Here is a 12,185-nt window from a genome sequence, read left to right as displayed (position 1 = left end):
TCATATCATTGTAAAATCGTATTCTTGAAAGAGACACCAGAATTTTTTCAGATTTTTTTTTAGCCTTTGAAAAACACAATCAGGGACTCAGTGACCTAGTTGGACTAGAAAAGCACGTGAAAAACCGTTGGTCCACGGAGGGTTAAAAAATCTTACAACAGTTGCAAAGCTGCTTTTCCTGCCGAACGCAGCTTATATTTACAAAACAATCGACGAAGTTTTACGTCGCTCTTCCACCGTCTCAATTAATTCAACCGAATCGTCTAGTCGAGATCACCAGTTGCTGATATGAATGTCAATATTATCTCAGTTCTAGGTCGGAGTTTCGATCGAGTTCGCTTTTAAATAGGTGTCCTACTCCACCAGAATGTTTTTGTAACGAAAACGAGCGGGATGGACTCGGAATTCGCAATGCGATTTTCTCATCCGATAGGTCGTCTCGCAACACGATATTTCCGCGAATCGTACACGCGTGTTGTGAAGTCTCCGCTATGGGAAACAGAGGCCGTGGTTTTGAGCTGATACATTCGTTCCGGATGCACCTACGTGTAACACATCGATACACACACATACACAAACACACACACACCCACACACATCGATAGTACTTTCAACACGCTTCTCTCGCCGCCAGCTGTTCGTGACTCCTCGCCACGTTCTCCTTCGCCTCCTCCAGTTAGTCGCACTGTAGTCGTGTTCCCTGATCTGTCTAACCGACCAGATCGTAGACGCCAACATCTGTGTGATTTCGAAAGTATCGCTGAACATTTCACTGAAGTGATCGTTGTGTCAATGTAAAGTCTGCTGTTGCTATCGTGTCCGTCTCTCGTTCACCGTTTCTGAACACGTCTCCTTTGACGGCTTGTATAAAAAAGAACTACGTCTCAGTTCGATAATTTCCTTCTCTCAATTTTCTTCTTGGTAATTGAAATACCGAGTCGTGTTGTTAATTCTGAATATTATATTATATTATATTATAACACGAATCGCGTTATTCGTGTTATAATATAGTATAATATAATATAATTAATTTTAATATCTAAATCTGTTGAACGCATAGATTTAAATGCGTTTACTTTATCTCCATTTTGCGCTCGATTAAATTCTCAGAAGCTGGAACTCCTCTTTTTTTCTTATAACGTCACGTAACTAATAGGAGGTGATACATCGTTATATTTCGTTGTTTTTCTGATGCCATTTTCTATTATTTTCCTTGTGGTATTACTCATCGCTTCTAGCGAGCAACAATATGGCTCTTATCGGCTTACTATTACCACTGCCCTTTATCTATTACATGTATTTTTAAGTATTGAACCTACTATCGATGATATTTCACGGATACAGTCTCTCTTCGGACATATAATCGAGCTCCCGAGACGGTTAATCGCAATTTATCGATCATTCAATCAAGTTCCATTACTGCGTTGTGTAATATTGTTAACCTGTTCGAACTTCAAATTAGGTCATTGAGATCGGTATTATATTATCAAAGGAAAATGCGTACATTAACCGAATTTTAACATTGGCATTTGCTCCAAATGGAAATTACCCATCAAAAGTGATATTGTTGAAAAATAATATTGAAAAAAATAACCGGAAGCTTTTCGAGTGTTTTCCCAATTTCATAAAAATCGTGGAGAAAAAACCGTGTGACTGACGCTGCTCTCTCAAATGTGCTCACATTTCAGAATCACAGTGTGAAACTCTTAATTTATTAATGACTGACAATTTATGGGTTATTAATTAAACATTTGCCTACGCAAGTGCTGGGATAAGAAGTTACGTGTGTTCGATACAAGTTTACCCCGTATAAGTTTTAACAACCGCACCGTCGAGATAGATCTTCGCGCGAAAATGCTTCGTCGAAATCAGAAGGCTCTTCTCTACTGCGAACTATTTGGGCTTTCAGAGGAGGACGAGTCGCAGATCTTCGTCAAGTTTTTCAAGTTCCACAAATGCTACGACCTAATACCGACCAGTGCCAAGCTGGTCGTCTTTGACACTCATCTACTCGTTAAAAAGGCCTTCTTCGCTCTCGTCTACAATGGTAAGTTTGCTTTTTCGCCTACGAATACAAGAGATTTGTGGCTCGCTGTGCGAAGAACGGTGCTTGATGATAATGTGATATTTTCAGGGGTGAGGGCCGCGCCGTTGTGGGACAGTTCCCGGCAGCAGTTCGTCGGCATGCTGACTATAACGGATTTCATAAAAATACTACAGATGTATTATACCAGTCCGTCGGTGACAATGGACGAATTAGAAGAGCACGAATTAGATACGTGGAGAAGTAAGTATTCTTTTTATAAATTTAGAAAAAGGATAGTATATAATAATAAGTTTTATATATAAAATTGGCCGTCAACTACATCTATGAAAATTGTACCTAAGTTCTAAAGCGGTTTGTTTAAAGTACAAAAATGGATCTGCACTTTATGGTGATTGATAGAGAAAAGTTTAGAGTTTTTTTTATCTACAATTTAGAACTTTATAGTACCAATCGTACAGATTATACAGTTAAAAAGTTTTCATTTCCAAATGATCCGTTACTGTAGTCGAGGATTAATATACGTAATTGAATAAACTATTTTATAACTCTAATTAAATAAGAGAATTTCTATATTCGGCCAAAGTGGATCGTAGTATTTAAATATTTCTATGTGAATTTTATATACATACATATTTGATTCTGCAAATTGCGCGTTGAAATTTTTTTTAGACTTGAAACGCTATCATGAGAACCAAAATAGTAATATTACTAAACTGACAAGCAATTTAATAACTTTTATTGCTAATAAGCATCTTTATGAGAATATTAATAATTAAAATGTTAATGAGAATCTTAAATCTGCAAATAATTTTATGTGGAAAATATTACCTCAGCTAGAGTTTGAATTCAGAACTTCCGACTTTCCGGGCTTGTTAAACATCAAAAATTATTAAATTGACGAGCAATTTAATAATTTTTGATGTGTAATAAGCCCGATAATAGCTAATAAGTAATATTATTACTCTGATCCTGCTCATGATTACGTTTTAAGACCAAAAAAGATTTCGGCGCGCAATTCGCAGACGCAGCTATATATATAAATTCACACAGAAATATTTAAGTACTAAGATCTTTGACCGAATATAGAAATTCTCTTTATTTAATTAGATTTATTCTCACCGATCCAAAAATAAAATTCGTATCATATTATTTTATAGTTATTGTAACTGTAAAATAGTTTGATCAACTATGTGTACATTAGTTTATTACATTACGATTCAATTAAGACTGCGCTCGCAACGTTCATCATGATGGAATCATTTAATCCTTGTTGTTCATCCAATATTTAACAAGGACAAATGATGCTTGTAAGCGTCAAGTGGAATGCACTCTATGTGCATTAATTTACAAGAACTTGTAGTTGTTATCTTTGTAGTTACTATTACTATGGTTCTCTGAATATGGAACATGGCTCGTCGTATCGCGAATAGAATTATTAAACTATGATATATCCTGTCGGATATTCGAAGCAATAGATATGTTTGCGATACCGAGGTATTACATCCAGGAAATTATTGATTTCCAGAGGTCTTGAAGGATCAAGTCCATCCTCTTGTAAGCATCGGGCCGGACGCGTCACTGTACGAGGCTATCAGGACCTTAATACAAAACAGAATCCACCGATTGCCTGTGATAGATCTCGATACCGGAAACGTCCTTTATATCTTGACGCATAAACGAATACTTAGGTTTCTTTTCCTATATGTAAGCATGTGTATCTCTCCTTCCAAGCAAATGACACTCTACTAGCGCGAACCTGTTTTAATTCGTTGCAATTGACAGATCCACGAGTTACCGAAACCATCTTTCACCAACAAAACGCTGAGAGAATTAAGGATAGGTACTTTTGAGAATATAGAAACAGCTACGGAGGAAACTAGCATCATTTTAGCGCTGAAAAAATTTGTGGAAAGGAGAGTTTCAGCATTGCCGATTGTCGATTCCGAAGGGAAGTTAGTGAACATCTATTCAAAATTCGATGTCATTGTAAGTCACATTTGAAAAAACATCTGCAAGGTATTGTAGTGTATGTTATGCAAGTGCTAACTTATGTATATCGCTTTTTTAGAATTTAGCAGCGGAAAAGACATACAACAATCTAGACGTTTCGCTGCGCGAAGCAAATGAGCATCGCAATGAATGGTTCGAAGGTGTTCAGAGTTGCAAATTAGATGAGACATTGTTTACTATAATGGAAAGGATCGTCAGAGCAGAAGTAAGGGAACGTTTTTCTTTTTTAAATTGAGCATAATCTTCCAGTCTATACAATACATTTTTGTCTTGTATATTTTTAGGTGCATAGGCTAGTAGTGATCGATGATGACGATAAAGTGATCGGTATAATATCTCTCTCCGATCTGCTCTTCTACCTCGTTCTTAGGCCTTGTGGTGAGTAACACTTTTTAACATTCTTGATCAATAATTATCTTCGGTTCATTTATAATTAACTTTTAAAGTACGTCATATTAAGAAGTTTATTTTCTACCTTTTTATGCAACTTATATCGTTTTTCTATGTAAAACGTGTAATATTATTTTTATAATAAAATCGAATGCTTCAATTTTGGTTTAGTAAAGTACGTCGTATGTTTCAACTTCTCAGTAAATGCGCACTTCTTGTTGAGCGACTCTTATCATGCTAATTCTCTATTGACTTTAGGAGAGGATGGCAGTAGCAATAAAGGTAGTTCTATATCGTTGCGAGCGCAAGATTCTCTGCTGTCGAAGGCTCCCAGCTCCGCGCAGTCGGAAGCGTCGCTCGCAGACGGTGAAGCTGAGCAAGATGCCGCAGAGACGACGGATCGCAATCAGTCCGAGGAAGCGCCGGCGACACCTAGTCCACCGTTGAGCCCAGTCACGTCGGACATTTCGGAACCTCAGTCGACACTAGTGAATCAAACTCAAGAGGCGACGTGGCGGGACGTGATAAACATTTGTGTCTCGGGCGTCTCGGGTGGGGAATGAGACGTTGCCGTTTTCACGTGCCGCCATGCACGGATGCAGACTCCGAACTGAATTGACCGCTGCTTTTAACCGCGGCGGCGGACGAATAACATAACGACTGCATATTTGTACATCCTTTGTTGTTATCGCTCGTGGTTCTCCGCGAGTACGCAAGTTAATCGGTGATACGCGCCGCAAAAGAGGAGGGGCAGGATGTCCCGTTTGAGAAAAATTAGATGTGGCGCGTTAGAACAACAGAGAAGTTCGCTGAACGTGACGTTATGATATAACAAACACGATGCTCTGTATAGTGTATAAAAAATCACTTAAGCTTAATTTTTTATGGTACAAATGCTACACAGACACGCTACACATTAGACGTTCGAGCTTTTCGCCAAGGACAGTAGGTAGCTGCGCCATTATTTGCTCAGAATGCGATTCTCCGCGCCCTTCTACAATCGAGCATGATCGGAAAAGAAATGACGAATTTTGAAGGAACGAACTTTTTTTGGAGATATGACAAAATCTTGGAGAGAACGGGCATTTTTCAACAAGAAACACAGTTGACACCAGTGAATTATCGTTACAACTTTGTTGTTTGCCAATGTTAAATAAAGATGAAATAATTCACTGTTACACTGTTATTTGTCTTGCTGAAAAATGTCTAAAATCGCAACTTAATCATGATTATATATTCTTTATGCAAATTGTATTCACCCTTTGTGAAATGGAGTAACGTAGATATTTTCCTTTTGATCTTGTGTATAATTAGGATATGTGACAATTTAAAAAAAGAATAGTTATCGAAGAATATTTCGCAATCGACAAAAACGAATACCTGTCCTCGTTGTACGCACGAGATCTTTTATATTTTTTTCTGAACGCATTGTATATTATCGATCTAATGTCTTTGATATCTTACATACTCATTTATAAAAATCGTTTTTTGTTCCTTTTATTTCTACTGGAAAGATTTAGAGATACCTAATCTTAATTACTGATTTTGCATAATAAGTAGATCCATTTTAACACCGTTCTATACGTGAATAGGCATGGTTCTTTTAAGGTTTCAGACAATTTTCATTGATTATGTAGAAGTGATATCATCGAGTATATCAAACTGTATATTGTTAATACGTATTGTTAAAGCAAGATACAAATTATTTCGGATTATATCTATACACCTAAAAGATTGCCTCTTTCTTGTCCTCATTTTGATATTTCGTTTTCACTGTATTGTCAGAGTCACGCAAATGTCGAAGAGTAAGGCTCTGTACAAAAGTTGCAACGTTCTTGGCTTTTATACTAAAAAAAAAAGATAAGACTCACAGAACTCTATTGAAACAATAAGGCAAGATTATGTTCTCGAATTAAAGTTATCCACTAAAATAATTTTTTATCATGATACGACTATATAGTTTTTCTTGAATATTTACGAAAAATAGATATCAATGTGTATGAACTAATTCACATGAAATTCTTGTACACTTATGTCCGTAAATGACAAAAATTGAAAGAATCGACGTGATATACTCGATTATTAAAGTTATTCGATGAATCGGATAAAAATACTCGAGTTTTAATGTGATATTTGACCAAATTCTATATATTGTATAATCATTACTGACGATACGCGGACTGATATAACAAACCACCGAAATAAGATTTTATATTATAATTATATCGTGAATCGTCTTAATTAAGAATACTGATTTATGACTTACGAACAAAAATACATTTTTCGATCTATTAATTGCTTTATTCATAATTAATTTTGCTCTCATTGGCAAGTATATCGAATTCTCCAAGTATAGCAAGCAAAAAAAGCCTTTGTTTCATTAGATAAATTCAATTGTAATTACTACCTACTCGCGTCGTATCGTGAGAAAAATGTAAATTATAATAACGACGGAGTTTTGAGGAAATTTGTATAATGTTATTTTGCACTACACAAATTCTTTAATGGATCGAGAGAAACATTCCTTTGTAAAGCAGTTCTGCATAATCAAGTTCTTGAAGATAAGTATCAAGAAAAGTTTTAGAGTTATAAATTGTCTTTCAGTTGGAATATAAATTTGACACGTTTGACGCAGATCTTAATCTCTTTTTTTTTCCTCATATAGAAATGCAGGTGACGGTAGTTACTCGATTTTGAAGGGAATAGTGCCTGTAAATGTAGCGAATGTATTCCTAGAAACACATTCATTGGAATACAAGTATATAAGTATACATATATACTATCTGAGATGTAAGTGCAGTCGGGATAAGACAAAGCTAAACATTAGTATTAATTAACAGGACGCGTAGTGTGAACGAAGATTTTTGTACAGCTGAAAAGTACTATTTAATGTGCTGTAGGCGCGCGAGCGCGTTTCTTTCTTTTTTTTAGTACAAAATACGTTGCAATCATTGCGAGTTGCCACGTTCACCTTCTTCTACTTAAAGATACTAAAGATTACGCTGTAACATACCGCAGCGTGTACCGCGCACTTGGCTTCGACATAACTTGTTACTTGTTGAAAGCACAGTAGAAATTGTCAAAGAATATATTTAGCTTCTCTTCATTCTACATAATATTAGAGGAACGAGAATCGAGAGGGAAATGTGCGATTGAATTCTGTGCGCGCTGCATCAAAGAACCAAAATACAAGCTCTATCGAGATGCGGTATTAAAATATAAATAAACTGTACAATAAATAATATAAAAGCTTGTGCATTACACATAGTCATAACAAAGCGACGTTAGCGTACTACTCCTACTCCCTGTTCAACCTTTGTTGTCCCTTTTCGATATTTAAAATGAGAGAACAGCTTGCCAAGTAAAAAATATATACTGTGATAGAAATGTTTTATTTAATAATTGCCTAAATTTCTTCGTTATTTAGATTAGATATCATTTTTTTTAATGAGTCTGAATAATACTATCTGTTCATCATTTAATACATGTTAGATTTTACGTAGAAAAACTTTTTGTTTTTAGAAATTTTAGAAATATTTTAATAGATTCTGCGTAGAAACATTTTTATTAAGATAAGAAGTATATACTTGGCTTTCTTTATATGTCTTTTAGACTTTTAAATGCTTAACGCCATAGTTTTCTGCAGCTCTTACATGATTTTGTTACAAACAATAAACGGCCTAGCTAGAAATGATGAATCTTATAGCGTTTTCGACCCAAGCGGGTTTGCGTCGATTTGGGTCGGATAATGTTCTACTATTGATTGACATTACATATTCCACCAATAGGAGGGCATACAAAGTCATTAATCCAACCTAGGTTGATGCAAAACCAACTGTTGTCGAATATGCTATTAAATGATAAATTGCATGGTTGATAATATTGAAGAAACGTGAAAAGTAAGGAATTAAAAGAAACTTTTGCAATATACGTTTTTAAAAGAGACTAAAATATTCTTTTTCATATAAAAATGCATTTTATTCAATATTTTTCATTCATGATATTTGAATTAACAAATATCTTAATCCTAACTACAGCGAAAATTGTATATACACCTAAGCAATTCTATTTTAGACAAAAATAAAGGATACGTATCTCTTTATAAGAGAACAATCGCACGTTTAGGAGGTGCAATGCTTCTTTAAAAAGTTTTCTTTTAAAGCAAATATCAAAACTGTAGAGATAGAAATAAATGTTCTGAAAAATTGTTTGAAACATACTTCATGAAAATAGTTTTAAAAAATTTAAATAAAAACTAAACAATTTTTTAAAAATTGTAATTTTTAAGTACTCTTAAAACCATTCAACTTTTATTTCAAACATTTCTTTCTATCTTTTTCAACGATATTTGCTTCAAAAAATAATAACTGATTTTCTTCAAAAGGTGTATCTCGTAAAAGTACGATTGCTGTTTAAAAAAAAATACGTATTTCTTATTTTTTTCTAGAGCACAACATATTTAAGTTCATCGAGATCAGAGGAAGACACTTCCATAGATTTCCTTGTAAATTCTGAAGTATCCTATTTAAAGTAAACAAGTAAACCTTCGTTTTACAGCGATTGACAAAGGAAGGTTCAAAGTTTTTTTACAATTTAGAATACCAATCGTACCAATAGTATCAATCGTTTGTACAGATTATACACAGATTATACAAATATTCAAAACTGCTTTCTTTGGATTCAAATGACTTATTGCTGTAGTTGAGGGTTAATTTTCTGTGCCATCTTCGTATCCTATTTCTACACAGATATCCGATTTCATTACTAAAGACGATAATTTCGATGTTAAATAAATCTGCAATGTAAAATGTAATACAAATCAAACATTTGCTTTGAACGCCGTAGTATTTCAGAAAATTAAAATCCAAAACTTACGGATTTGAGCAATTCTTTTGTATGGATATGATGTATTCGCAGATATCTGTCGAGGCTGACGCTGGCGACGTACGGATTGGTTTTACTGCAAGCCACTCCAGTTACACCACCGATAAATCCTTTGTACGTGTTTAGCACGGTGCCCGGCTGTCTTAGATCGACAAGATTCAGCTTGCCTTTAGTTGAGCCCACTATGATGTGTCTTTAATAATATGATGAAATATTGTGATATATTTTTGTATACTTATTTTAAATGATGCTTTAAAGTAATAATAGTTTTATACACATGTACAAAATGTACAAATCTTACTTTTCTTTCGGCGTGATATCCAAGCAGGTCCAAGCTTCATCTCGTACCGTCATATCAATTGCAGGACGTCTTTGGCGACGTGGATCATACAGATGTATCTTTATGAAATTACATATGTCAATAATGATTGTACTTTCACGACCACAAATAATGCATGAGGCTAACTTTACAAAGAAAAAAACAAAATTGCCTTCCTTACATTCCCATGTTTACCGACTGTGACTATTAGGTTTCCTGGCAAGAAATTTATATCTGATATTGGAATATTTCTACGTAAACATAGATAGTCGTGTGGAAGATCCTTTGCAGAGAATATCGGTTTTTGCATCTCTAGATCGAAAATTCTCAATTTATTATTTTCGTCTCCCCCGGTTGCTATCAAGTTGGTGTTCTCACGCGAGTGGCACATTCTGTTCAAGCTATGTTCGGTTTTTATCAATACCTCTCCTTTTCCCTCAGTCCACAAGCATACTTCCCCGGTTTTGACCGATGTCAAAATAGAACTGAAATAAAATCACAGTCTGGAATTCATAGTCTGTTCTTGTATTTAAGACTGTTTTAAGTACAGTCTTAAGATGTCATAAGCCAATCATAGGCCGGTATTCATATCAGCCCTTCTACAATAAGCCACAAGTCAGAAGTTCTAAGCGATCTTAAGTCATAATCTGTGAAGTTGGCCAATAGCCAACTTGAACGACTTGGTTAAGATTGGTTAAGACTTCTGACGTTCTGACTTGCGGCTTATTGTAGAAGGCCCATAAGTAACCAATCACAGTTGAATGTAAAAAAATATTTGACTGTGATTGGTCAATTCTTACAAACATAGTCACTTACAACCTTGCTTATAGAAGGTTCTAGGCGATACTGGTATGGGCTAGCATGTGGAATACGCTGTTTGACGCTGAGATAATTTTACCTGCCATATTGTGATACTCCAGTAATAGCACCCATGCCTATGTTACAAGAAAACCAATCTTTGAGTATTGCACTCTCTGTATCAAAGATCTTTACTCTGTAAAAAATTGATCATGCAATTATATCACCATATCAAATTACATCATTTATCATTTAAAATCATTTTTTATCATATAAAATATTTTACCATAAAATTACACACATTAATGTGTTATCGTACAATTATATTAAATGCAATTATTTATACAATTAAATGATATATATTGCAAAAATTATATTAATTTTTCATAAAGTTAGATTTTATTGTATAAAATCATATCTATTCCCATGGAAATGTATAAGTAAAGGAAATTCTCTTTGCTGTAAAAATGATTGCTTTACTTGTTATCTTTGTAACCACTGCATGCGACCAAAATCTCTTGTTCGTTGTCGCCCCATGCCATCCTAGTCACTTTATCAGTTTCTGTAATAAGGGATACATTCTGCAAATTTTTTATTTTATTCTCCTTCTTTACTCGTCCAATCTTCAATCCTGCAATTTACATTACTCACATGTGAATTAAATATAAATAGGCGGCAGGTTACATATAACCTACAAATATTTGGGTCGCAGAATTAACCTACGGGATTACCTTTGATGATGCCAGATGTTGTACCCACGAAAATATCGAACTTCGTACGACTCATGTTTAACGAACCGCTGATCTTTTTTTTTATCGCACGACACAAATTCACACGGACACGCGTATTACGCGAGCACGTGTCTCTCGAAGTCTCGAAGATTTAAGAAACACGTGTAAACATTGGAGCCACCTGGAACACGTACCACTGCATCAACGCGTCTCAAAGGAGAAATCTTCTTTCCGAGCTTCTTTCTCTCTTATTTAGCCTCGTCTCCTTCACTGGTGATGATACGGCTAATAATTTAACGTAGATAAAAATATTACTACAAGACGCAAGCTGTAAAAATGCCGAATCGATCCAAGACACGATGACTCAAGTGGTAAAAAACACCCAATTCCGAAGGCACTCAAAGAAGAAATGGGAGAAAATGAGAGATACGTGTGATTTGGAGTGAATCGTGCGCTGGTTTCTCACACATGCGCGTTAAATATATAGCTTCAGTAAAGTATCTAAGCTGCAAAATGTGATTTATAATTATTTATTAGTTGCGCATTAATTGTCTATATAAAAATTTTTAATATCATATATATGTAAATTATGTCGAATCTCCGCAAGAATAGATATTCTCATATATATAAATCTCATATGTAGATATATAATAAAATATAATTTTACGACAAAGTTAATTCGCTTAATTATACATATGAACAATTGAATTTAATTTAATTTTACGATGAAGTATAATTTCATATAATCTCGGGAAAAAATGTTATATATATGGACATATTTTGTATATTATAATTATTATATAATTGTATATAAATTATGTCAATTTTTTACATATAATTATATATAATTTTATTTAATTTTGTATAATTAAATATAATTATATATGAATCATTTTTTCCCAGGAAAATATGATTTTTATATATACCACTACTTTCCCAAATTCCGTTTAAATTAAATTCAAAAAATTTTTATTATGTACAGAAATCAATAATGCTTTTTTGCTAC

The 12,185-nt window shown here is 34.3% G+C and overlaps 2 protein-coding genes across 5 annotated transcripts in view; one reads left to right on the top strand and one right to left on the bottom strand.

The window, feature by feature from the left end:
* Positions 1 to 7,377, top strand: part of SNF4Agamma (SNF4/AMP-activated protein kinase gamma subunit) — a 78,500-nt gene extending 71,123 nt beyond the window's left edge. For 3 of the 4 annotated variants that reach the window (XM_018517970.1, XM_018517969.1, XM_018517971.1), the window contains exons 10-16: positions 1,910 to 2,047; positions 2,135 to 2,287; positions 3,573 to 3,751; positions 3,830 to 4,033; positions 4,116 to 4,262; positions 4,342 to 4,435; positions 4,706 to 5,010. In XM_018517970.1, the coding sequence (XP_018373472.1) occupies positions 1,910 to 2,047; positions 2,135 to 2,287; positions 3,573 to 3,751; positions 3,830 to 4,033; positions 4,116 to 4,262; positions 4,342 to 4,435; positions 4,706 to 5,010 (1,220 nt within the window). Of the gene's footprint in view, positions 1 to 1,909; positions 2,048 to 2,134; positions 2,288 to 3,572; positions 3,752 to 3,829; positions 4,034 to 4,115; positions 4,263 to 4,341; positions 4,436 to 4,705 lie in introns of all 4 variants that reach the window. The other variant, XM_018517972.1, reaches the window with a different exon arrangement.
* A 1,575-nt stretch (positions 7,378 to 8,952) lies between these two features.
* Positions 8,953 to 11,593, bottom strand: l(2)k09848 (WD repeat domain 74 lethal (2) k09848). The gene is made up of 7 exons (XM_018517936.1): positions 11,180 to 11,593; positions 10,929 to 11,079; positions 10,549 to 10,644; positions 9,832 to 10,135; positions 9,633 to 9,730; positions 9,323 to 9,524; positions 8,953 to 9,242 (listed from the first exon to the last, which is right to left on the bottom strand). Exons 1-7 carry the CDS (start codon positions 11,232 to 11,234, stop codon positions 9,156 to 9,158), a joined length of 993 nt encoding a protein of 330 aa, XP_018373438.1. The 5' UTR covers positions 11,235 to 11,593; the 3' UTR covers positions 8,953 to 9,155.
* Between the last annotated feature and the right edge of the window lie 592 nt (positions 11,594 to 12,185).

Source organism: Trachymyrmex cornetzi, unplaced genomic scaffold (genome assembly GCF_001594075.2).
Source record: "Trachymyrmex cornetzi isolate Tcor2-1 unplaced genomic scaffold, Tcor1.1 scaffold73, whole genome shotgun sequence".
Taxonomy (NCBI): domain Eukaryota; kingdom Metazoa; phylum Arthropoda; class Insecta; order Hymenoptera; family Formicidae; genus Trachymyrmex; species Trachymyrmex cornetzi.
The sequence above is the reverse complement of the archived record's forward strand: the minus strand, read 5'-3'. Positions and strand labels throughout refer to the sequence as shown.